Below are 27751 nucleotides of genomic sequence, written 5' to 3' on the forward strand. Positions count from 1 at the left end.
GGACCTTCTGCATCAGCGTAGGGTCTGACAAAGGGTTCAAGGATTTCATCTCCATACCTTATGGCAGTCAGAGCACCATTTCCTAGGCAGTAGAGGTCTGTGCGTCCCTCCATGGATATGCCTATCCAGACCATCACTGACCCACCACCAAACCTGTCATGTTGAACGACGTTGCAGGCAGCATAACGTTCTCCTTGTCTTCTCCAGACTTTCACGTCTATCACAGGTGCTCAGGGTGAACCTGCTCTCGTCTGTAAAAAGTACAGTGCACCAGTGGCGGACTTGCCAATTCTGGTGTTCTTGAGCAAATGCCAGTCGAGCTCTACGGTGCTGGGCAGTGAGCACAGGTTCCAATTCAGGACGTCGGGCCCTCAGGCCATCTTCATGAAGTCTGTTCCTGATTGTTTGGGTAGAGATATTCACACCAGTGGCCCTCTGGAGGTCATGCTGTAGGGCACGAGCAGTGCTCAGCCTGTTCCACCTTGCATAAAGGAGCAGGTATCGGTCCTGCTGATGGGTTGTGGACCTTCTACGGCCCTGTCCAGCTCTCCGAGAATAACCGCCAGTCTCCTGAAATCTCCTCCATGTTCTGGAGATTGTGCTGGGAGACACATTAAACCTTCTTGCTGCAGCACGTGTGGATGCGCCATCCTGGAGAAGTTGGACAACCTGTGCAACTTCTGTAGGGTTAAGGAATCGCCTCATACTGCCAGTAGAGAGCCGAAACTAGCACGAGTGGAAAACCAGCCAAAAAAGATCAAGAGGGAGAAACTTAAAATGACCTCTACATGTTAAACCAGTCCTGTTTTGAGGGTTTTATAATTGTTGCCACTTTAGTGCACCTGTCATTAAGTCCATGAACACCAATACAGCTGAAAGTGATTAACAATGCCCTCAGCTGCTTAATCAACCAGGAAATTATCAGACAGGTTTAACTGATTTCATGCCAGGCCCAGTAACAAAAGTGTTCCTTTAATCCTTGAGAGCAGTGTACTATCATTAATGTTTACCAAGTTTACTACACACTAACAAATAACCTCTAAGTATCTGAGGGAAGGAGGGATCATCTGAAGTAAGTGTTAATGCCTTTAAAACTTATCAGATTCTGATTTGTCTAAATTTCTCAACAACAGTTAAGAAAAATAGAAATCAGTTCCTGGTCTAACCAGTTCTTCGCCGCCTCCTGGTTCGGCCGACTGGGTGAACAAAGCACTTGGGACCGTCCTCTCTTTTGAACTCAAGGTCACAGCCACTCTGCAACGCTCGTGAGTGGTTTCAGACACTACAACACCTCAAACGTGGAACGTCTAACTAGCAGACCCTGGTAGCATCTCATGTCCGGTGGTATATCTGAACCCAAAGAGAGGTGCGCCTCTTGGAAATCCTAGGAGCCACTGTGTCTGGTGAACTCAGCACCTTGGCTGCTTCTTTGCTGGACTACCGAGAGCTGCCATCACACACGGGTGTCGTAGATCTGCACACTGGTGTGGGATGGCTTTCTGAAAAATCTCTAGCTTATTAAACCACACAGTTAGACTGATCTTACAACCCAGACATCACAAGATCTCAGATACTTAATAAGGTTTTGCTGCCAACATCTAGCTTACAGTCATCATTTCATTCATACTTTGTCATGTATAATCATTAGTTTAGAAATATAGAGTTGAATTCATTTTTATAAACTATACCTTGACTCTGTCTGAATTAATATGAAGGGTGTGTTCCCTGAATAGTCCAAAGAACCTAAAGGTGATATTAAATCAAACATTCAAAGACCAGTCAGATTGATAATTCATGTTTATATGAAAATCACATCTTATTGGTCATTTAACAAATATGTAGCCCCATCCAAAACGCGACACAAAGCTTGTGCTGCAACTGGCCACCAGGGGGCATTTAGGTTTCTGCTATTTAACCCTCTCAGACTCGAAATAAGTTTTGATAAAAGGACGAACAACTAAGTCCTTCAAGGGTACTTCTGAGTTAAAAAATGCTCATGAAATACGTATGTTGAGTAACCAGGTAGGTAGGTTTTAGGTTGCTAATCTGCAATGCCTGCCTCCAGAGGGTTAAACATCTGCATCATGTCCCCATATCCTGGTATTTTCTGTGTTTATGGACCTTAGCATTCTGAAGCTGTGAAACAAAAATTTCTCCTAAAATAGTCATTTGAACTTGTTTGTGGCATTCTCGGCTCTGTAGAGTCACCAATTGGTAGGTGAGTGTTGGATCTAGGCTAGGGTTATGGCCCCCACGGCCACACCAAAAACAGACACCCTGCCTTGGTGGTGGAGAAGCATGGTGCTAACCTACCCTGACTCCAGGAGGAATTGTGATCTTTACTTCAGGACACAGGTAAATCAACCATCACACTCACCATGATGTCAAAGTTCCTCAATTTCTCCCAGTTTTATTGGATGTTTGAGGGAAGTGTCCCTGTCACAGAGCATTTACTGAGTTTTACTCAGAAGCAGACAGAGAGAATGTGTGTGGGTTTTCAGCACTCACACTGAAACAGGAAGACTCGGCCAGAAAATCTCTAAATGTGAGGCTGTGAGCTGATAGAGGCTGGCAGGAGGGGCTGGAGGGTCTGAATCTGGGGGTGGGGGCTAAATTAGGACAGACATGTCCACTTTTACCAGAGGAATGTGTGTAGATCAGTGTCCCTGTCTGTCTGTGTGTCCCTGTCTGTCTGTGTGTCCCTGTCTGTCTTTGCTGCAACTGGATCTTTTAGTTGTCTTCTGTAATCACAGTGTGTGTGTGTGTGTGTGTGTGTGTGTGTGTGTGTGTGTGTGTGTGTGTGTGTGTGTGTGTGTGTGTGATTTCAGGTGTGAATGCCATGCTGAGGAAAGTGGCTGTAGCAGCAGCCTCTTACCCTCAGGTAGAGATCCGCCAGTCTGGTGAGCAGTTCTACATCAAGACGTCCACGAGCGTGCGAACGACTGAGATTAACTTCCACATTGGGGAGGAGTTTGACGAGGAGACTGTGGACGGACGCAAATGCAAGGTAGAACTGACCAGAGGACTTCTGCACTTATTTTTGATGCAGCAGCAGAAAAACTCACCTCACTGGTTGGGGTTAACAGGGTTTCCTCCCATCGTGTTTTAATATTAATTTAATAATTTAATAAAATTTCTAACACATCATCGTTTGATTCACTTTAAAGCCGCAATTATAAAAGGATGTCCCCAAACAGAAGCTGTGACCATGAAGGCCCCAGATGACCTGCTCAGTTTATGGCCCTCTGTCCTCACACACACACACACACACACACACGCACGCACGCACGCGCACGCACGCACGCACACACACACACAACATGGGCTACGTTCACACTGCAGGCCTTGATGCTCAATTCTGATTTTTTGAGTAAATCAGATTTTTTGTGTGGCTGTGACTGAAATGTGACATCAAACTCTCTCCAGTGTGAACGCTCCACGGCACCAAAGCGACCCGCATGTGCAGAAGACAAGAAGTCACACTCAGTGGAGAAACCAGGAGCGGCAGAGACTGAGACCGTTAAAATGCTTCGCTTCGCTCCAGCAGCACCTCTAGCTCCCGTTCTCATGCTCTCCTGTATTTTAATTCCTAAACCTAAAACAGGAAGTCCAGACAGACTCCTGAACCCTTCTGTCAGCGCTTCTCCTCAGGAACATCCACACACGACGCTCACCTCTGCTGACTCAGTGACGTAGGAGACTGATTTAATGCGACCTGACTGTTCAGACTGCAGTCACGTTTAAAAACATCATATGTGTCGGAATCAGTACCACATGTTCAAGTGACACGGATCACATTAAAAAAAATCGGATCAGTGTCGTTCAGACTCATAAAAACATCAGATATGGGTCACGTGGGGGAAAAAGCGGATTTAATACGCTTTAGCCTGCAGTGTGAACATAGCCTTATGTACCAAGTAGTGTTTCCATGGTTACATTGTGATTTCTTAGTAAATATTCTATTTGGTGAGAGATAAACTTCATTGTATTTATCCTAGTGAATCTATAATTAAACGGGTAAACTAGTAGTAGCACATTCAATGTCAAAGAGAGGAAAATGTTATTATCAGGAGAGGGATAACGTTTAAGTGGTTAGCAGCAGTGTGCTAGGCTAACTGCTCCACAAAGATTTGGAATTACAACAGAAAGGGGTCACAAAAGTGCCAGTAGTGGCGAGGTTGGCTGTGTGGATCGATTTTACAATCAGGAAAAATTAGCGAGCCAATCTTCCTGTCCCGTCCCAAGCCCGGCAATGGAACCGAGCTAGACCAAGTTAGATGAGAAGAAATGGGACACTGAGAGGACCAAGGAGAACAGGAGATTTAGTGTACGATGATGGCAGAGTGCCAAGGTCTGATACAGTACCGTACAAAGTTAAATAAAGTGAATAAATCAGAAAATAAAAGCAATTCAAATTACAGATTACAAATTACAAAAAAGGTGAAACATTCTAGTAGAAGACAAATGTGTAAAACAAGGGAAAAAGTGAACCAATGAAAACTGTGAGATAAAGTCAGCATAAAAGAGGGCCAAATTCAAACATGTTCAGGAAACACCAAGCGGAGGAGGTGGGTTTTTAGGCGACTCTTGAAGACTGACAGAGATGGGGACAGCCTAACTGAGTGTGGCAACTGGTTCCATAGTGACGGTGCTAGGACTGAGAAAGCCCGGTCCCCGCGAGTACGACACCTAGACCGAGGGACAACGAGCAGGCCTTGGCCAGAGGAGCGCGTGATGGGGAATGTCTGTTCAGGAGTGTGGCCAGATAGGGGGGAGCACCACCCTGGAAGAAATTAAAAACAAAGACGAGGAGTCTGAATTGTGAACGATAGCAAACCGGAAGCCAGTGCAGGGAGGCCAGAACCGGACTGATGTGGTCCCGTTTCCTGGTCCCAGTCAGGAGATGATGTCAGTGATGACTGACACAACCCTGCATATAGAGAACTGCAATAATCAAGCCTAGAAATTACTAACGCACGGAGTACCCGCTCCAGGTGGGCTCTTGACAGCATGGGCTTGATTTTTGCAAGGCGTCTCAGGTGAGAGAAACTGGACCGGATCACAGAGTTGATGTGAGCATCAAATTTAAGTCCAGCATCAATTTTCACCCCCAAACTGGTCACAACTGGTTTTGAGTATGGAGAAAGAGGCCCAAGATCAACATAGCGATCCACATTTTGTGTAGATGGCTGGAGCAAAAGGGCATTAACAGCATCTTTCATGGCTGTGTCAGCTTGTTTTAACCATCCACCTGCAGGCCAGGGCCACCATGCTCTGCTTAACCTGCACCAATTGGAGCACCGACATAGTGGAGAGGCCATTGCCCGCTGCATTGATCAGACATTGGAAACGTGGGGTGTAAGTGAAGGGGAGGTATTGCTCGTCGTCACAGATTACGGGGCCAACACCGTTAAGGCTGTAAGGTTTCTTCAGAAACTGAGGCAAGCAGAAGATAAAAACTGTTCTCAGGATCAGCAAAGAGCTGCTGCAGAGGGCCAAGGAGAACCGTGGATGGAGTCAGACTCAGAGTGTGATGAAAGTGAAGAACTCGGTGAGTGTTGTTATAGGAACAAATATAGTATGTATAGCCTTTGTAAACATTACATTCATCTAAAGCATTTACAGCTGTAATGTTAGTTCCGTTTCAGTTTTTTGTTGCATATTATAATATGGAAACCTACTTCCTTATTAACTGCAGATATTTTACAGAAAACATACATATAAGCTGAAGAAAGGCTGGAAATATGACCAAATTATTGGTTCATTATGTAAATAAGCCAAACTCCGCTAACCTTTATTCCTTTTTAGATTAAATAATGTGCTCCTGGGTCACATTATTTAGCCTAAAAGACAAAGCCTGATTTTTTTAACAACTCAGGCCCTGTCCACACGTAGCCGGGGATCTGCCAAAACGTAGATATTTTTCTACGTTTTGGCCTGTGATCCACACGAAAACGGAGTTTTTTCACACGAAAACGGATCTTTTTAAAAACTCCGGCCAAAGTGAAGATCTGCGTTTTCTCCGTTTTGGGTGTCTGCGTGTGGACAGACAAAACCGGAGTTTTAAGGTCCGCAACGTCACTCTCCACGACAAAAAAATGCTGACATCACGTGTGCGACCTGTGTTTACACTAGCCGACAGCATGGATGCCCTCAGAGCTGCGCTCGCTTTATCAATTGTCCAAGCGCTTTTTGCTTGTTTGTTTTTGCAAGCGGAATTACTGCTCCTTGCGGAAGACCACAGACAAAGGACGAGGTTAAGAACAGGGGAAGTACTGCTGCCTACAGGTCTGGCATGTCCTTAACAACGTATTTATCCGGGTACGTGTGGACAGAGTTTTTTTTTTAAACGAGGTGGTGTGGATGCAAGTTTTTGGAGGGGCGGATATCCGTTTTCAAAAAACCCAGCTACGTGTGGACTAGGCCTTAGTTTGATGTAATAATTATTGCAGGTCTTCTGCTTATTTAGAAAACCCGTAGGATGATCTGGATTTAGCTAGAGCTAATTTCTGAAACATGTTTTATTAAATCAAAAACATTCATAGGGTGGAAATATAACAATTTGTCTGTAAAGGCTGGGGCTCCCTCTCCTATCAGATGCAATGGGCCAACAGAACAGAAGGAATGGCCACATACAGACTGGCACTGAAGAGGGCCCGGGGCTCATCCTGGCAAAATCCTCCCCTGCATAAAAGGTTAGGAAGGGATGGAAGGTATAACTTCTCGGACCTTTCACTCCATTGGTCTGATCTCCCATATTGATGATGGCTGAAGTCTTTTGTAGGAAATCAAGTCCAAAAATGATGGGGAATGTTAGATTTTCATCAGCCATAAAGTAGGTTCCCAACTTCCACCTCTCCCCATGCCAGCTATACAATAGCTGGATTTTTCCGACCGCCCTATAGGTCTTTCCATCAGCAAGAGTAAAGCTTTGATGGTCGCATGTTTGCAAGGACTCGCCATGCTGAGCCAGCTCTCGCCAGAATCTCTGCCGCATGAGGGAGTATGTGCACCCAGTGTCAAACACAGCAAGGCATGCCTTTCCCCTTACCTTAGGGACGTGTAGAAGGGACAGGGGTGGGCATCTGTCCTTGGGCACCACCGTGACCACATCTGCTATCTTCTTGATATTTTTGGTCCCAACCTTCTCTGGAGGCTTCTTCCAGCCTCTGTCTTTCACCTTTTGCTGATCCACCTTGCCCCAGTACTCCTCAGCCGAGGTGCAGTCCTTCTCCACCATTGTGCCAATTAGCACAAGTTGATCCACAGTGACGACTGTACCCATGAGACACCCTGCAAGGTGAGGATTGCAGTTGTTGAGAATTTTCCACACCAGCTCAATCTCTGTCAGTTCCGGCTTCCACCTGAGACAAAGAGCATGATAGTCATAGGCAAAATCCCTCAGGCACTGTTCTGGCAATTGAACCATGTCCCTGAGAGTTTCTTCCACCTCTGTGAGGTAATTAATCTGGGGGAAGGAATGCAGCCTTAAAGGTGTCCCTGAACTCAAGCCAGCTGTGTACTGTATTTTTTGCCACCATCCACCAGCTATGGGCTGGCCCCTTAAGAGTGTTGGATAGGGCCCCAATTAGTTCTGGATCTGATAAGGGGCGTACAGCCAGAAAGGTTTTACACTGATGCAGAAAATTAAACACATCCGCTACTTCCCTTGATCCACTAAAGGTCCTTTTGGATGGCAGGTTTGGCGTAAACCAGTGGAGGTTTACTGGCGGACTGGCTGTATGAAGCACCTGCTGGAGTAGATGGGTTGGAGCTTAATGTCTGGAGCTGTGCAGGGGGCAGAGGCAAGTTTGTGTCTGTGGCATTGGAAACTGCATCCATTCCTGTGCATTCTGGTTGGCTGGATGTTTCCAGATTGGGTGGTTCACTGTAGGTGTCATTTACTTTGTGGTTGGGGGCACCCCTGAAGAAGTGCTGTCCTGGGAGGTCTGATGAGGAGTGGATCGGACATGAATCCGGGTGGATGATGCAACTCCTGCCCAAAATGTGGGAGTGCAGAGAGGAATCCAACTGGCGCGCTTCAGTCGTTCAATCTCTGTTTTCCACTAGTCATCACGTCGCTGTAAACATTCCACCAATTTTTCCTCAAACTGTTGTAAGGTGGTTATCATGCCTTGTTCCAAGGCTTCAACACTTTTATCAATATATGACCTCAAGGGTGATTCTCTGCTCAAGGAGCTGTTTACAGAGTCTCTGTAATCTGTCTCAAGGGTAGATATACTCTCCATAACTACCCCCAGATCATTAAAAAATAAGTAAAAGCAGGGGGTGGGAGATAAGAAGCGTTTTCCTCTTCTGCCAGACTTGCGTCCACCTCCTCTGGGTCTGAAATGTAGAGAGAGCTAATCAGGGATGTCACTTCCCCTACTGGGTTTCTTCTAGTCACCCATGAGTTCCCCCTGGGCTCAACCTCACTTGGTTCTTGCGCAGAGGTTGGGGTAGAGAGCTTAGCGCCGGGCTCCCCATAGCCTCCTCATGGGATGTATCTAATTCATTAGGAGGAGATTCACTTGTCACAGACATATCTTTAGAGTATATGTATATGCCTTTCAACCCCTTCTAATTGTGTATTTAAATTTATTTATTTATTTTATTTTTTCTTTAACCCACTAGCCCAAAATACAAAATTGCACAAACAGTTATATTCAGATTCCCCATACGGGCCACCATGTATAACAATCACCCCCCCTAACTTTAGTCCAGGAGAGGGATTGCTAATTTACGTACAAGTGTCATGTTCTGAGGTATGTGCTTAACCCAAGACATGCAGAATAAGAGACCGGAGGCAAGTATGATGGTAAAAAGTAAAAATAATTTTATTTTGACAGGAGAACTAAGGGCGCACTTAAGTCCAGCGGTTTCAGAAACAGGAAGCGGCATCTACAGGGAAACAGAGGTGAGTATGGGAGTTGTAGTTCTGGGAGATTTGTTTGTAGTCGGACTTACTATGCGGAAGAGGAGTTGGAACTTGGAGGGGGAGAGAGCCGGGGTGATATCCAAAGTGAGGTAGCGGTCCAAGATGATGAGTGAGACGGAGGATGGTTGGAGGAGGTTGATTCGGAGAGGGAGTGTGAGCGTGGTGGAGAGCGGGTCGGCTGGCGGAGGTGAAACAGGAAACGAACCAGTGATCTTCTTCCAGAGAGAGCGAGATATCCGAGGATCCAGGAACCTGAGGTGAGTAACAAAAGCACATGAGCGAGTAATCAAAAAATCCAAAACACGACAAATCTTTGAGCAAAGTTTAAGCAAAATCTCAAAGGGCACGCAACTACCAGTTAGTGGCAATCATCCGGCATCGTAGTCTGGTCACCCTCCTCCTTATAAAGCCGGCCCGCTGATGAGGAACAGCTGTAGCTCCCTCTCCTGCAATCAGAGCTCAAAGGTTGTGAATGAAGTGACGAGTACTCACCCTGGCTCATGACAGTACCCCCCCCCCCCCCCCCCCCCCCCACGGACGCCCCCTGGCGTCCTAGCAGAGGCAGCCTCGAACTCCCTGATCAGGGCAAGATCCTCGATGTAGGAACCAGGGATCCACGAGCGCTCCTCAGGGCCATACCCCTCCTAGTCCACGAGGTACTGGACACCACGACCCCGACGACGCGAGTCCAAAATCCTTTTCACGGTGTAGACCAGGCCCCCCTTATAGAGACGAGCAGGAGGAGGAGGAGGGAGAGTGAGACAGAGGGAACTGGAGACAACAGGCTTAACCAGAGAGACATGAAACACTAGGTGCACACGGAGGGAGGATGGGAGGTCCAATCAGACCGTGGTAGGAGAGGGAACGTCGTGACTTTAAATGGCCCAATGAACCGAGGGGACAGTTTGCGGGAGGATGCTTTAAGTGGAATATCCTTAGAGGATAACCAGACAGACTGACTTGGGGTGTAGACGGGAGCGGGGCGGCGACGGCGATCAGCGATCTGTTTGTTGTGCCGTGCAGTGCGGTTGAGGGTGGCCTTGGTGGAAGTCCAAGCCCGTCTAGCACCACGGAGGAACTGGGGAATGGAGGAAGACACTGGAGACTGTTGGGGAAAAGAGATGGCTGATAGCCTAGGGAGGCTTCAAACGGAGACTGACCGGTAGCAGACGAAATGTGACTGTTGTGGGTGTACTCTACCCAGGGTAGGTGTGAACTCCAGGTGGCAGGGTGAGATGAACAGACACAACGTAACATAGAACCCAGCTCCTGGTTCATTCGCTCACACTGCCCATTAGACTGAGGGTGATATCCGGAGGTAAGTGCTACTTGGGCTCCAAGGGACTCAGCAAACTCTCTCCATAACCGGGAAATGAACTGTGGGCCTCGAAAAGAGAGGATCTCTTCGGGGATGCCATGAAGACGAAAAACATGCTTTTATAGAAGTTGTGCTGTTACTGTGGAAGAGGGAAGAGACTTTAGGGGAACCAAATGACAGGCCTTGGAAAAATGGTCTACTATGGTGAGAATGGTGTTGAAACCGTGAGAATTGGGAAGACCACAAACAAAGTCTAGAGCTATGTGGGACCAGGGACGAGAAGGGACTGGAAGTGGTTGCAATAAACCAGCAGGTGGGCGATGGTCTCCCTTATGTTGGGAACACACATGGCATCCGGAAACATAATCTTTAGTATCTCTATAAAGAGAAGGCCACCAAAATGTTCCTCGGAGCAGAGCTACAGTTCTTCCCACTCCAGGGTGTAAAGAGGATTTGCCTGTGTGTGCCCAGTGAATGACTTTACCTCTCAAGTGTTGAGGAACAAATAGTCGGTTGGGAGGTCCGTTACTGGGTCCAGGATCAGTTTTAAGGGCCTCCAAAACTTGATCTCGAATCTTCCATGAGATACCACCAATGATGCAGCTGGGAGGAAGGATGGTAGCAGGTTCAGAGTCTGTGTTGGGAACGTACTGCCTGGAGAGAGCATCTGGTGTAACATTCATTGGACCTGGATGGTAAGAGATCTGAAAGTTGAATCTGGAGAAAAAGAGTGACCATCTATATTGTTGTGGGTTGAGTTATTTTGCTTCCTTCAGATAAACCAGATTTTTGTGATCCGTCCAGATAATAAAGGGCGTCTCAGCCCCCTCCAACCAATGCCTCCACTCTTCAATCGCGAGTTTAACTGCCAGAAGCTCACAATCTCCCACATCATATCTGCTTTCAGCTGGGGACAGACGACGAGAAAAGAATGTGCAGGGATGGAGTCTGTTATCCTCTTTAGCCACCTGAGATAATACTGCTCCATCTCCGGAATCTGACGCATCGACCTCCAGTACAAATTGTCGTTCTGGGTCTGGACGATGAAGTACAGGTGCATTAGTGAACTTACTCTTTAACGAGCGAAATGCTCTTTCGGCCTCTGTGGACCAGACAAAGGGTTTGTTTATTGATGTGAGATTTGTTAATGGAGCTGCCGTTTGACTGTAATTGCGTATGAATCTGCGGTAGAAGTTGGCAAACCCGAGAAACCTCTGGAGCTGTTTTCTAGTTGAGGGAGTGGGCCAATCAGTAACAGCTTTGACCTTCTCTGGATCCGCTCTCAGCCGCCCGCTCTCAATGACAAAACCCAGGAACTTTACTGTTGACACGTGAAACTTGCACTTTTCTGCTTTGACGTACAGACGGTTTTCTAGTAGGTGTTGTAAAACAGCTCTGACCTGTTAGATGTGTTGTGATGGGTCTTTGGAGAAAATAAAGATGTCATCTAAGTAGACTGTAACAAAACGATTTAGAAAATCACCCAGAACAGAGTTTGCCAATGATTGGAATACGGCTGGAGCATTTGTCAATCCGAATGGCTTGACTAGATATTCGTAGTGTCCAATGGGTGTTTTGAAAGCGGTTTTCCACTCGTCTCCCTCACGGACTCTCACCAAGTGGTAGGCATTTCTTAGGCTGAAAACTGTTGCATCCTGTATGGGTTCAAAAGTGGAAGAAAGGAGGGGAAGAGGATATTTATTGCAAATGGTTATTTGATTTAAGCCTCTGTAATCGATGCATGGTCTGAGAGTACCCTCCTTTTTAGGAACAAAAAAGAAACTGCGCCTAGTGGAGACGAAGAGGGGCGAATGGTACCAGCAGCCAGGCAGTCCTGTATGTATCTTTCCATGCTCTCACGCTCGGGTTTGGAGAGATTGTATAATCGGCTTGATGGCAGTGGAGCCCCCGGCAGGAGATCGATGGCACAATCAAATGGTCTTTGGGGTGGTAAACAAGAGGCACGATCTTTACTGAATACCTGGCTGAGGTCATGATAAACTTGAGGAACTGCTGTGAGGTCAATGTCCTCTGGGGGCGACGGTTGTGATGGTCGACCAACAGGTAAAGCTGAATTTAGACAACTCAGAGAGCACTCCGGACTCCAACCCAGAATCTTATTTCTCTTCCAATCCAGTGAGGGGTTATGTTGAAGCAACCAGGAGTGACCCAGAACCACTGGCAACTGAGGAGAAGGAAACACAAAGAATTTGATCATCTCAGAGTGGTTACCTGATACCATGAGCCATAGAGGGGTGGTTTGGTGGGTAATGGTAGAGAGAGATTTGTTGTCCAAAGATGAGACAGAGAGGGGTGTAGGAAGTCTGGTGGTAGGGATCTTCCAACTTTCCACCACTCTCTCATCCAAGAGCGATTGATCGCAGCCAGAATCCAAAAGTGCTTCAAACGTCACCGGTCTACAATCTATAGACAAAACACATGAAAAAAAAAAACACCGGGAACCAGAATTTGACTCTCCACCCACCAGTAGTCCCAGCTTTACTGACGGGCTCTCCCTTTTGACAGTTTAGGACAGTTACTCATAAAATGTCCTGCAGTTCCACAGTACAAACAAAGTCGGTCTTTGGCGATACTCTCTCTCTTCTTATGTGAGATGGGTTCTTCCCATCCTCTGTGTTAGGTTGTGGGCGATTAGGAAAGCCTGGGTTCTGGTCATGGCCTGCGGCTGCTGCTGGTACGGGGGCGTGTCTGCTGAGCTCCCATTGGTGTTTATCAATCGAAATGGTAAGTCTAATGAGTTCCTCCAGGGAACTGGGTTCTGTACACAAGGCTAGTTGGTTCCTCCCCTTGTCACTCAGGGCCTCAGTAAACACTCCTATGAGGGGGTCCTCATTCCAATTGGTTCTGGCCGCAAGAATGCAGAAATCCACAGCCAGGTCCACCACAGATCTTTTCCCCTGGAAGAGTGCCATGAGCTTCTTCCTAATGTCCGAAAGTTACTCGTGTCCGCCAAAAGTGAGTTTAAAATCAGAGATAAACATATTAAAGGGTCCTTGTAAAAACGGGTCGTCATGACTCTTCGCCTCAGCCCACTTAAGCGCCCGCCCTCTTAACAGTCCAACAATATATGAAATTTTAGCAGAGTCTGATGTAAAGGCCGAGGGACAACGTTCAAACGCCAGTTTACATTGGAACAAGAAACTATTACAGTCTTCGAACTCACCACTAAAAGTCTCAGTCTGAGGTGAGGGCGCCACACGAAAATAATTTCTCTCCCCGGGAGAGGCTTGCTCCTGACTGGCAGGAATTTCTGGTGTAGATGCAGCAGACGGTGGTACTGATGGCTGGGGAGGTTGATTAGCTTGGGAGAGGGTTTTGTGAATTTGTCGAACGAGGGTTTCCAGTTGCTGATATCGCTGGTTAACTGCAGAGAGTTGTTCCATGACAAGGGGGAGGTTCTGTTCCTGTTGACTTAACCGTTGTGACAGATTAGACAATGCTGATTCTGCTGGGTTAGAATGTTGGCCGGATGATTCTGTCATGTTCTGAGGTATGTGCTTAACCCAAGACATGCAGAATCAGAGACTGGAGGCAAGTATGATGGTAAAAAGTAAAAATAATTTTTTGACAGGAGAACTAGGGGCGCACTGAAGTCCAGCAGTTTCAGAAACAGGAAGCGGCATCTACAGGGAAACAGAGGTGAGTATGGGAGTTGTAGTTCTGGGAGATTTGTTTGTAGTTGGACTTACTATGCGGAAGAGGAGTTGGAATTTGGAGGGGGAGAGATCCGGGGTGATATCCAAAGTGAGGTAGCAGTCCAAGATGATGAGTGAGATGGAGGATGGTTTGAGGAGGTTGATTCGGAGAGGGAGCGTGAGCGTGGTGGAGAGTGGGTCGGCTGGCGGAGGTGAAGCAGGAAACGAACCAGTGATCTTCTTCCAGAGAGAGCGAGATATCCGAGGATCCAGGAACCTGAGGTGAGTAACAAAAACACATGAGCGAGTAATCCAAAAATCCAAAACACGACAAATCTTTGAGCAAAGTTTAAGCGAAATCTCACAGGGCACGCAACTACCAGTTAGTGGCAATCATCCGGCGTCGTAGTCTGGTCACCCTCCTCCTTATAAAGCCGGCCCGCTGATGAGGAACAGCTGTAGCTCCCTCTCCTGCAATCAGAGCTCAAAGGTTGTGAATGAAGTGACGAGTACTCACCCCGGCTCATGACAACAAGGGGTCCTCTGAAAGAACACACTCAAATACAAAATCTTTAAATAAATGATCACACTCTTGGCACTAAAGGGCTTCCATACAAACATTCACTGCCAAATAAGACACGGAACACCAACCACTCGAGTTCTCCCACGTAGGATTATATTGTTATTTGAACTTGAATCAGGTGACGTTCATACTTGACTTTTCTGAAACTTAATCCCCTAAATGTCCTCCTACAGCGCCGCCATAATGCGCTTGGGAAGTCTCTGACTGATGTGCAACGCTCCAACTGAATGCAATCAAAGCAGTCCAAAAAAAGGGAGAAAAAATGTGGCCGTTAGCAAAAATAGAAAAATAAGTGGTATACCACTAAAGAAAAAGGGTCAATGTCACCGGTTTCTGCAGTCAATGACTCAGTCCATCCACCGATCTGGCTCCGCTGGTCCACGGTGAGGCAGGTAATCTAGGGTGCTTCCTCTCAGGTATCCAGGCACGCTCCAGAGCGGGATCGTTGGGTATATCTCTCTGACTTAAACCCCTAATCTTATTTATTTTTAACAGTCACTCGTACTGATTTCCTTTACTCTGTTACTTGGTAGACGTGTAGTTTGATAATTAAACAAACTGCAGCAGTACACGCTGACACCTGCATCACACCCAGACATGCTTAGATATATTTTCTCTCTCTCTCTCTTTTCTACACACCTGACGCAGCCCTCTCTTAATACCTCAGGTGTGGTAAACAACACAAATACACTGATAAATAAATTAACAAACTCGACTCACCCAATTACATACAGTGGAAAAGAAATTCACAGTTGAAACCGTTTTACAATTATACTCTGGTAATTGTTTAGACCATTTTCTCATACTCTCTGTGCAACAAATATAAAGTATTTTCTTTTCTTTTAACACTTGTCTAATGTGGCGATGCCACAACAGTTCTAGTCTGAGATATCTTCCAGGTGACGTCAGGAAGCTGGCGTATATATTTTGCATCTGATACACTCGCAAGCGTTGTTGCAGAGAGGCTTTGAGTTTGAGTCAAAAGAGAGGATGGTTCTAAAAGCTTGCTCACCGGTCGGTCGAACCAAGTGAAGTGGCGAAGAACTGAGGGATCAGGAAGTTATCCCTGTATTTATTAGTTGTTGTTGACAAATTTAGACAAGTCAGAATTTAATTAGTTTAAAAGGCATTACCAAAGACCTCAGAGAACCACTCCCTCACTCAGATACTTAGATGTTAATGCTTAGTGTGAAGTGAAAAAGTTATAACAGTTATGTGGAGCAAAATGTTAAACATCAATAATAATATTATGATATCATTGTGTTCATACTGATAGATTGAATTTTTAATTCAACAATTACTGATCAGGTGTAGTTTAAGATCTGAAATGAATCATTACAGGAAAAATATTCATTTTAAGCCTCAATGCAAAGTATAGCACACATCAATCAAACACTTTGGATTTAAACAGATTGTTCATTCAACAAAATATAATTATATGTTTATGTATTTAGCCGCTTGCTTTTGTCCAAAGCGACTTACAAATGATAATCGGCATGTTGCCCTTGAGGCTAACAACAACTTGACATCAATCATGGAGAGGAGGGAACAAAGGAGTGGACAGTAGAGAGGGGGGACGGGTGCAGGGAAGGTGCTAGTTAAGAAGATGCTCTCTGAAGAGCAGGGTCTTCAGGAGTTTCTTGAAAATTGAAAAGGAGGCCGCTGTTCTGGTAGTGCTTGGAAGGTCATTCCACTTTTGTGGAACGATGCATGAGAAGAGTCTGGATTGTCCTGAGCGTGGTGTAGGCACTGCTAGCCGACCATCCTGTGATGACCGAAGCGGCCGGGCCAAGACGTAAGCCTTTGCAAGAGGATTCAGGTAGAAGGGAGCCGTACCATCTCGGGCTTTGTATGCTAGTGTTAGCAATTTGAATTTGATGCGTGCTGCTGGTGGTAGCCAGTGGAGCTCAATGAACAGAGTGTGCTCTTTTTGGCTGATTGAAGACCACACGCGCCACTGCGTTCCGGACCATTTGAAGAGGTCTCACAGTACAGGCTGGAAGACCAGTTATAAGGGCATTGCAGTAATTTATAATATATGTAATATGTAATATTAATATATGAAGTTTTAAAGTCGTTTTTGTGAGCCAGGGAAGATAGACTTTTATTCAGAGAGTAAAAGATAAGAAGTTCTGCATCTTGCAGCCTTGGGGACTCATGCCGTACACAGGACTTGTTAAGAATATTGACTCAAGTTCATCTCTTCATATCAACACCATGGTGTCAGATTGAATCGTATTTAAGAGGTCTGGCTTGTAAGTAAAAAATTAATTTCTATTCAATTTTGATGAAACACGGCCTTTTGGTACACCCCTTCCTAGGGCATGGGATCAGGGGTAGAAGACCATGAGGCGTTGGACAACCTTAGAGGCCCTGAGGAATCAGCAGTGGAAGACAAGAGTTAGTTCTTAGGCACAAGAAGCAGCAGGAGTGAGGAAAATCAAACCCTCACACAGCAGAACAGTCAGTAGATATACAGTGAAGTACAGGGCGAGGAGGAGGAGTAGCAACCATTTTTCATTCTGACTTATTAATCAATCCCTTACCAATTAATAGCTACAGTTCATTCGAACATCTTATTCTTAGTTTTCCTAATCCAGATTGCAAAACTGTAAAACCACTCTTGTTTGTAGTTTTATATTGTCCACCAGGCCCTTACTCTGAGTTTTTGGATCAGATCTCTGATTTTTTATCTGATTTGGTGATAAATACTGATAAGGTCATTATAGTGGGGGATTTTAACATTCATGTGGACATTGAAAATGATAGCCTCAATGTAGCCTTTAGTAATACAGGTGCTGGCCAGTAAATTAGAATATCATCAAAAGGTTGAAAATATTTCAGTAATTCCATTCAAAACGTGAAACTTGTACATTATATTCATGCAATGCACACAGACCAATGTATTTCCGATGTTTATTACGTTTAATTTTGATATTTATAGGTGACAACCAATGAAAACATCAAATCTGGTATCTCAGAAAATTAGAATATTCTAAAGGCCAATGAAAAAATGTTTGTTTCTCTAATGTTGGCCAACTGAAAAGAATGAACATGAAAAGAATGTGCATGTATAGCACTCAATACTTAGTCGGGGCTCCTTTTGCCTCAATAACTGCAGTAATGCGGCGTGGCATGGACTCGATCAGTCTGTGGCACTGCTCAGGTGTTATGAGAGCCCAGGTTGCTCTGATAGTCGTCTTCAGCTCCTCTGCATTGTTGGGTCTAGCGTATTGCATCCTCCGCTTCACAATACCCCATAGATTTTCTATGGGGTTAAGGTCAGGCGAGTTTGCTGGCCAATCAAGGACAGGGATACCATGGTCCTTGAACCAGGTGCTGGTGGTTTTGGCACTGTGTGCAGGTGCCAAGTCCTGTTGAAAGGTGAAGTCTGCATCCCCATAAAGTTGGTCAGCAGCAGGAAGCATGAAGTGCTCTAAAACTTCCTGGTAGACGGCTGCATTGACCCTGGACCTCAGGAAACAGAGTGGGCCAACACCGGCAGATGACATGGCACCCCACACCATCACTGACGGTGGAAACTTTACACTGGACCTCATGCAACGTGGATTCTGTGCTTCTCCGCTCTTCCTCCAGACTCTGGGTCCTTGATTTCCAAAGGAAATGCAGAACTTGCTTTCATCAGAAAACATAACTTTGGACCACTCAGCATCAGTCCAGTCCTTTTTGTCCTTGGCCCAGGCGAGACGCTTCTTGCGCTGTTTCATGTTCAAGAGTGGCTTGACACACGGAATGCGACACCTGAATCCCATGTCTTTCATGAGTCTCCTCGTGGTGGTTCTTGAAGCGCTGACTCCAGCTGCAGTCCACTCTTTGTGGATCTCCCCCACATTTTTGAATGGGTTTGTCGTCACAATTCTCTGCAGGGTGCGGTTATCCCTAGAGCTTGTACACTTTTTTCTACCACATTTTTTCCATCCCTTCGCCTGTCTGTTAATGTGCTTGGACACAGAGCTCTGCGAACAGCCAGCTTCTTTAGCAATCACCTTTTGTGTCTTGCCCTCCTTGTGCAAGGTGTCAATGATTGTCTTTTGGACAGCTGTTAAGTCAGAAGTCTTCCCCATGATTGTGGTGCCTTCAAAACAAGACTGAGGGACCTTTTAAAGGCCTTTGCAGGTGTTTTGAGTAAATCAGCTGATTAGAGTGGCAGCAGGTGTCTTCTATATTCAGCCTTTTCAGAATATTCTAATTTTTTGAGATACCAAATTTGGAGTTTTCATTAGTTGTCACTTATGAATATCAAATTTAAATGTAATGAACATTGGAAATACATTGGTCTGTGTGCATTGCATGAATATAATGTACAAGTTTCACGTTTTGAATGGAATTACTGAAATATTTTCAACCTTTTGATGATATTCTAATTTACTGGCCAGCACCTGTATCCTAAACTCAATTGGTTTTACTCAAAGAATACATAGCTCCACCCACTCCTGCATTCATACAATGGACCTTGTGCTGGCTTATGGCATAGGGTGTGAGGAAATAACAATCTTTCCACATAATCCAGTCCTCTCGGACCACTTTCTGATAACCTTTGAGTTTTTTATAACTGAGTTCTCGAGACATGAAAGTAAATTTCACTATAGCCAGTCTCTATCTGACAACGCAGTTGCATCTTTTAAATCAACTGTTCCATCTTTACTGTCCTCAGCATCCCAGAGGAACGTAGCAGAGGGCAATATTTTCAGTTCTAGCCCCTCACAAATTGATGCCTTAGTTCATCATGTGAATTCCTCTTTACGTGTGGCATTAGATGATGTTGCCACTTCAAAAAAGAAGGTAATTAGGGACAGGAAGTTGGCTCCCTGATTCAATTCTCATTTACGAGCTTTAAAACAAAACTCTAGAAAATTGGAGAGAACATGGCGCTTTACGCACCATGAGGAGGCCTACCTACCCTGGAAAAATAGTCTTGTGCTTTATAAAAATAAGCTTAGACAAACTAGAACTGCTTATTTCTCAGTGTTAATTGAGGAGTATAAGAATAATCCTAAATTTCGTTTCAGTACAGTTGCCAAACTTACACTGAATCATAGCTCTGAACCATCTATTCCCTTAGCCCTCAGCAGTAATGACTTTATGGGATTTTTCACAAGTAAAATTAATTCTATTAGAAACAAAATCTTTAGCATCCTCCCTAATGCGATTTCTTCTTCCTCAGTAAGTGAGGCAGCATCAGAGGTAACTGTAGAACCTCATCTGTGTTTGAACCGTTTTGATCCAGTTGAGCTTTCAGAGTTATCAAAAATATTGGCTTCATCTAAACCTTCAACTTGCATTTTGGATCCAATCCCAACCAAATTATTTAAAGAAGCGTTTCCTTTGGTTACTGCCCCCATTCTAAATATAATCAATCTATCCTTAGTGAATGGATATGTACCACAGGATTTTAAGGTTGCTGTAATTAAACCTTCACTTAAGAAGCCTTCTCTGGATCCAGATGACCCAATGAATTATAGACCAATATCTAACCTTCCATTTTTATCCAAAGTCCTGGAGAAAATAGTGGCCATCCAAGTATGTGAGCATTTTAACACTAATGATCTGTTTGAGGAATTTCAGTCTGGTTTTAGAGAGTATCACAGCACTGAAACTGCATTAGACACCAACTGTCTTGGGTCTGGATTCATTATAAACTTCAAAGCAAAGCTACGGAAAAGCCTCAGCAGAGGGCTTCTTATCTTTGATATGGTGATGAACATTTGTTAGGAGACCCGAGCAGCTGTGTTTTTCCACGCTGCAAAGAACAGAAACGTTCCTGCTGGTTAATGGGATGCTAATTTGGTCAGGAGTTTGTAGCTGATGAAGAAGGTCATCTTGACTCTATGATCTAATAAAAGTGTTCACAGATTCTGTCCTGTGGGTCAGAACCCATCACCATGGAAACAAACACCCAGACTCAGGGTCAGGTCCAACAGTTTTGCCCTTTTTAAGTAAAATGCCTCTTTTCATTGTTTATTTACACTTAAAGCTAAAGATCAACAAGCTAACATTAATGGTCAACTCACTTATGACCCTTATGACCCCCCCCCCCCCCCCCCCCCCCCCCCCCCCCCAGAGCCTGGCTACCTGGGCGTCAGAGAACAAGATCCAGTGCCAGCAGACCCTGGTGGACGGAGGCGGTCCCAAAACCTACTGGACCCGGGAGCTGAACGGGGATGAGCTGATCTTGGTGAGTGGTGTGTTTTTACAAAGATCAGGAAGACAGCAGACACTAAGGCCAGCTTTTCCAGCAGCCAGTAAGCTGCTCTGTTAGAGAACCCCCCCAGATTTACCTAAAGACTGCATCCACCCCAGAGAGCCTGAGAGGAGGAGCAGCTACATGTAACCAGATTCATAAGTACAGGAGACACAGCCTAATGCCGCACAATAGGATCAGAGCATGCTTCAGTTAAAGTCTCAGTGATTCAGTTCTCTCACCGTGTAACCCCCCCCCCCCCTCCTCCGGGGAGGAGGCGGGGCCAGGCTCAGCCCCTCTGACCCTCTCATGGCACCGACCAGCTGCCCTGGAGAGGCCTGCAGCGATCACGCACTGGTGGAGATCACACCACACACACACACACACCCACACGCCTCACACACACACAGACACACACACACACCTCACACACACACACCTCACACACATGCACGCACACACAAACACGCAGGAACACACACGCACGCGCGCACACACACACACACACACACACACCTCACACACACACCTCACACACACGCACGCACACACACGCACAAACACACACGCACAAACACACACGCACACACACACACACACATACACACGTGCATCACTTGTTTGTGTTGGCCTGGTAACGCTAGCAGATAGGTCATGTGACCACTCGCCTGAGACAGATGTTTTGTTGATGCTGCAGCAGCAAGTAAGCGTGAAGGACACCAGGAACACTTAGACGTGTGTTTCTGAACAAGATTCCTAAACATCCAGCAGCCTGCCTGCTGCAGATGCATCATTTAGGAGGAATACTATATAGGTCTGGCAGCCCCAGCTAACCCACCATAAACACGTCTCCAACGCTGCCTATATAAAACAAAAAGACAATAGCGCGACTGGCATGGACAAAAACAAAAGTGAACGCGCGCACGCAGCAGAAGCAGAACTAGTGGAATCAACCATCGGGATGGCTCCATTTCCACCTGGAAAGCAGTTGAAATCTTCTGTGTGGGAATATATCTAAAACATTCCCACACAGGAGTCTACCAGAGAAAGATGGGCTAAACCTCCTGATCCAGTCTCATTTAACACGCGATGAGCATTAAATGCATGTCTACAGATGATGAGTCATCTTTGCATTCAGAAAACCTCTCTTTGTGGGACAAGGAACCAGAGGAACCCAGCCGAACGCTGTCTGGATGTGAATCGCATTCATGCTTTCCCAAAGGTCCCAGATGTGGTGGCAGCTCCACATTCAGAGAGCTTCAGCCTGAGACATGAATCAGGATTATAGACACATGGTCTCATTGTGTGCAGCAGCTCATGCAGTAAGTGGGGCACATTTCCATAGCATCTGCATAATCTGTGTAATTGGTTTAGTCTTAAAACGGTTTCAAAGTTTCTTCAGCCTGGAACTGAAACCCCTCAGAGCTGGCTGCAACTTCAACTTCCTCCTAAAGCAGCCATCAAACCCATCTGTCTGTCCCCTGAAACCACCACAACATCATCCACAAGTCTGTAGACATGCTAGCAGGAGCTTTGTAGAGAAAGTGTTTCGCCCCACCCTCTGTAAGCCCAGAGGTAAATAAAACACAAACAAATCCTCTGTGTTAGAACTCTGATGAATGTCACACACAGCTTTAGTTTAACCCTGATCTGTTGTGTCTTCCTGCAGACATTTGGAGCAGACGACGTGGTGTGCACGAGGATTTACACAAGAGAGTGAACATCTTCCTCTGCTCTCAGCTAACTCACTAACTCATTTACCAAGTATTCTGTAAAACCTGCACATGTAAAAGCTTAGAGTCAGTCCTCTGGTTGTTAGTAGTGAACCTTGTGTCCACGCTATGCTAGCTAGATGTCTCCATGTCCACAACCCTGCTGCCAGTTGTTCATGTAGGATTTAATCATCAACCAGCTGTTCGAGAAGCAATAAAATAATAGAATAAACAATGAGACTCCTTCTTGTTTACGCCAGTTAGTCTGAAGTACATGTACATAACAGCAACCTCCCGTCACCTACACCCTCACACACGCACTGGGTGTTTGTCATTATTCTGTTCAGAAGAAGCATGATTCATTGTTGTTGTAAATCCTGCAACTGATTGTTCACACAGACCAAACTTCATCGCTACATCACCATGTAAAGAATGAGTGGTTTACATCTTACTTATGAACCATAAAATGTGAGATTCCATAGAAATATGAAATATCAATCTGATGGATCTTTGAATATTTTAACCAGAAGACCAGAACTTTTTATTGCAGGGATTAAGCGACACTTCTTATGAACTCCAAGCAAAGAGAGAGAGAGTCAGGTTTAAAATAGTCAAGAAATGTATTTCTACACAATTTAAACAAGACTAACTTTAACACTCTGTGTACTGATGGACTAAGGTGGAGTGAGATGTGAGATGAACGACGTATGTGTGGAATGTGGTTATCAGAACCAACGGATCCGCAGAATCATTTAGTTCTGAGTGGGAGTGAATGTTTCGCTCTAAGAAGGACAGAGGGGCCGATGGAGATGAGGCAGGGACCAGCAGAGTCCGGGGGCCTGCGTCCAGGGCAGAGGAGGCGACGACGACGGGCTCTTGGGGACCTGCGTCTATGGCAGATGTCCAACTGCTCACTGGACAAAGACTGTGCTGAAAAAGATGCAACCTTCTACTAAAGTAGTCATTCAACGTTGGATGCACATATTTGCATGACAGGATAAGGTTCAGTACCATTTTCTTGTTAATTAAATGTTTTTTAGGGTGAATAAAAGAAGCAAAGGGCAGCAAAATATGAAAAGTTGGCTGGCATTTTAAAGCCAGGCGTACACTGTGCAATCAGCTCTTTTCTTCTCGTGCAAGGATCTTTGAGATCAGACTGAGTCCTGTTTACATTATTAATTTGTTTATATTTTTTGCACCAAGTACATCATCATCTGCTAAAAAGTATTAAGCATTTCGTCCAGTTTAATTCCCGGAAAAACATTCAGTTGACATCGAAGCTCTTTCTGTTTTTAGAATATGTCTTTCGTAACTTTCAATAAAGAAATTGTGGAAAAAAAGATGACGCGACTTTAGGTCATGTGACTTCCGATTTCAAACAAGCCCTTCCGGTAAAGCAGGGGTGGGCAATTATTTTTTCCATGGGGCCACATGAGAAATAGAAAATATTGTGGAGGGCCAGGCCAAAAGGCTGAAGTCAATTATGCATAATATTAATGGCATTTCTTTATAAAAAGCAGTAAATACCATTGTTTCTTCAAGCTGGTAAGAGTAGACTATATGTTATAAATGAGCAAAAAGGAAAAAGTGAGGTTGTCTTACAAAAATGTGATTTATTCAAATTTCCCAAGGCAATGGTAAACAAAGCGCGCATTTGGTTTTTGTTAAACATTTGTGACTTATATTAGTTAACAGTTTCAGTCACATTCACTCCAAAACACATTCTGAGTTTCAAATATTGTTGGAAAGAGGTTCTTAGCATTCTACAGACACACAGTATCGTCTGTAAAATAAAATCACTGAACTGTGATCTTGAGAAAGAGGTTTAAAAAAAGTGTCCCAGTTCACTGCTAGTTGCCTACATTTGTGGTCCAAACACCTTATTTTGTGTTTTTAAGCAATTTTTTTCTTATTCAGTGAGAGAAATCTAGTCTCTGCTGGGCTTTAACGAGTGCATCAAAGTCAGGTTGAATGTCTGAGGTGGAGAAGCGAAGCACAGCTGACTAATGATCATCAGTGAGAGAGGATCTATACCTGGATTTTGTAAACTTCATCATTGAAAATGTTTGTTCACAAATGTAGGTAGAGCTGAAGAGAACCAACATCTTCTGAGCATGTCTCTTCAGGTTTGGAAAGTCCTCCTTAAGAGAAGAGTAGAAATCCAGCAGAGATCCTGAATCTCTGCTTTCAAGTCCCAAACCCTCTTCAGCACTTTCCCCAGGCTGAGCCAGCTGACAGCTGTGTGGAGTCCTCCAAAAGAGCCACAAACTGTCTGTGATCCATTGCCCGCGCCCTGATGAAGTTTATTATTTTAGTAACAACATCAGTAACATGGTTGATTTTTAGCACTGACTTGCACAACACATGTTGGTGTATAATACAATGCAAAAACACCTATTTTTGATCTGCATCGATTTCTGTCACTTTATCTTGCATGCGTTTCAAAAGTCCGACATTTTTCCCTGTAAAGCCGGGCGTACACTGTGCGACTTTTTCACTCGCAGCGTTCAGCTTCAGCTCAAACTGTACGACTTCCTTGCAGAGCAGATCTCACGAGTCGTGTGCTCACACTGTACGACCCAGTTCTCGTATGCGACCTGACTGTTCACACTGTACGTCTGGTAGCAACACTTCGGCCCTAAAAATGTGCTAAAAATAGCAGTTTTTACTCAACACGTCAGACTTGTTTGTCTTGTCTTGCCTGTTGTCCTTCGGGAGTGCTGCAGGAGGACACACAGGGATTTATGGGGGATGGATGAGGAAAACGAAATAAAGAAAGTAAATCTGTGTTTTGTGATCAGTTTAATTTGACATGAACACGACAAACACGCTTTCTTGACAATCTTTGTGAGTAAAAAAAACGTGTAGAAACAAAAACGAACAGCGTGTGTTATTAGGGAAATAGCGAGCGACCGGCGTTGATGCAGGATTGTGCATGCGCCGTGAGCGGTTCTGATACTTTTTGGGTTGCAGCTGCTCGCAGCGCCGCTTCAACAGTGCGATACCCTCACGAGGGACGAGCGAAATATTAAACACACCAGAAGTCCGTGCGACCACACGACTGCTGATCGGCGGCTGGTCACGTGGTGTTAATCGCCTCTCGTAACCCCCTGTACACTACACGGCCGCTCGGCGCAAAACTCGCCCCGATGTCGTGGCTTCTCGCACGACTGGAAAATCGGCTCAAAAAAGTGAAAAAGTCGCACAGTGTACGCCCGGCTTAAGATTTGGACAACCGTCTGTTGTGACACCTGACAGTCTCTCCCATTTCAATCCCAGAGTGTCCGTGCACGCATTTACCTCTGTAAAAAGATCACTCCCTGTCGTTGTCCCTTTCATCGACCGCATTGCTGCCCGCTCCTCTGTGAGCTTGAAGTCCGTTATCCCCGGACAAATACGAGCAGCTGGGCTGTGTCCCGGACATCACAGCTCCCGTCTAATGAGAAAAAGTCCAAACTTGCCACTTCACGTTGCAGCTGAAGCTCCAGGTTCCCCGCAATGTCCTCGATCCTCCTGGTCACGGTTCACCTGGACAGCGGGATTTGCTCAAATGCGCCTTTTTTTTCAGGGCATATTAGTGCGGCAGAGTCCACCATGCACTCTTTGACAAACTCTCCCTCCGAAAACGGCTTGCTGTTTCTAGCTATTTTGTGGGATATATCACAAAGCTGGTCCTGGTTGCTGCATCCCTGGATGTGTGAAGCTTAGTAAAAAAGCCTTGCTGCTTTTGCAACTTTGCTAGCAAAGCTTCGGATGTCCGTGCCCTCTCAGCATCAGACAAGTTCTTGTATTTTTCTGAGTGTTTCTTGTCGTAATGCCGACTCAAATTGTAGTCCTTAAACACGGCAATCTCCTCCCCGCAAACCAAACACACGGCTTTACCTCCGACTTCAGTAAAAAAAATACTTAGCAGTCCAATTTTTGTTGAAAATCCTGTATTTGGCATCTTACTTTTTTTTTTTTTGCATGAGCGGACATTTCTCAGGCTACAATCACCATGTCAACCGCGGGCACTTGTTGCTATACGTATTGCGTCATTGTGCACGTAAAAAACAACTTCAAAATAAAAGCAATGCAGCCTTAGCCCATGCATGAGGTAAAATGAGAAAATACATTTATTTTGTAATTTCCAATTAACCTTACGCGGGCCGGTCAAAGTCAACCAAAGGGCCGGATGTGGCCCGCGGGCCGTAAAATGCCCAGGTCTGCGGTAAAGCAATGGTGACTGGAGATGAGCTCAAGTCGCTATTCTGCTGCAGCCATGTCCTCTTGAGAAAAGAAGAATAAAGTTAATGCTGTGACCGGGAGGCGAACCTGCGCAAAACTACACTCCAGTCTGACACCCCCACCACTAAATCTGGTACAAAGCAGTTAGCGCCTAGCATGTGTATCCTGTGCCATCCAGTGTCTTTGTATATGGAATGTATGGTTTTTCTGGCGGTGTCCCAGCAGAAGTAACTTGAGAAGTAATTTGTCAGGATATCTAGGTTTCAGAACCAAGACCAGTCCATCTTCAGGGGGAGGAGGAATGCCTGGTAGTGGCCTACTTTCTTCCATTTGCAGGATAAAGCTTTACATCGACCACATTGAGCTGAGACAGGAGGAAAATGCATTATTGCATCCAAAAAAAGGTTTGGGGGTATTTCTTATGAGGAAGGCTATTGCACCATTTCCAGATATGTTGTGAGTCTGACAACTGGAAGGAATTGGACTGACTCTTGTGGAATGAGCTAGGGTTAGGCATTTGTGGTTCTGCATCGAGAACCCTCTGGAAAGAGTGGGGACAGAGTGAGTGTCTGTGGTGACAAAAGCACCAGAGCTCAGTGATGGTTACTACAATTCAGCCCAAAGGACGAATTTAGGAAACTTTACATGGAAAACTTACTAAAACTTATTCCTGCCTCAATTCGAGGTGGACAATAAAGTTTATCTATCTATCTATCTATCTATCTATCTATCTATCTATCCATCTATCCACCCATCTATCTATCTATCTATCTATCTATCTATCTATCTATCTATCTATCTATCTATCTATCTATCTATCTATCTATCTATCTATCTATCTATCTATCTATCTATCTATCTATCTATCCATCTATCTATCTATCTATCTATCTATCTATCTATCTATCTATCTATCTATCTATCTATCTATCTATCTATCTATCTATCTATCTATCTATCTATCTATCTATCTATCTGTCTGTCTGTCTGTCTGTCTGTCTGTCTGTCTGTCTGTCTATCTATCTATCTATCATCTAAACAAACATTACTAAAGGTCAATAAAAAAACTTGGCTTTCAAAAGTAAATTTTCTGACCTATGTAACACTGCTTACCC

At 45.1% G+C, this 27751-nt stretch overlaps 1 protein-coding gene across 1 annotated transcript in view; it reads left to right on the forward strand.

Annotated features, from left to right (window-relative positions):
• The window catches only part of LOC107380838 (cellular retinoic acid-binding protein 1), a 25624-nt gene extending 2980 nt beyond the window's left edge, over positions 1-22644 (forward strand). The window contains exons 2-4 of the mRNA XM_054743077.2: positions 2829-3007; positions 20578-20691; positions 22367-22644. Coding sequence (XP_054599052.1) covers positions 2829-3007; positions 20578-20691; positions 22367-22417 — 344 coding nt within the window. The 3' untranslated portion in view covers positions 22418-22644. The remainder of the gene's footprint in view (positions 1-2828; positions 3008-20577; positions 20692-22366) is intronic.
• Positions 22645-27751: the final 5107 nt, after the last annotated feature.

The sequence above is a fragment of the Nothobranchius furzeri genome, chromosome 14 (assembly GCF_043380555.1).
Source record: "Nothobranchius furzeri strain GRZ-AD chromosome 14, NfurGRZ-RIMD1, whole genome shotgun sequence".
NCBI classification, from domain to species: domain Eukaryota; kingdom Metazoa; phylum Chordata; class Actinopteri; order Cyprinodontiformes; family Nothobranchiidae; genus Nothobranchius; species Nothobranchius furzeri.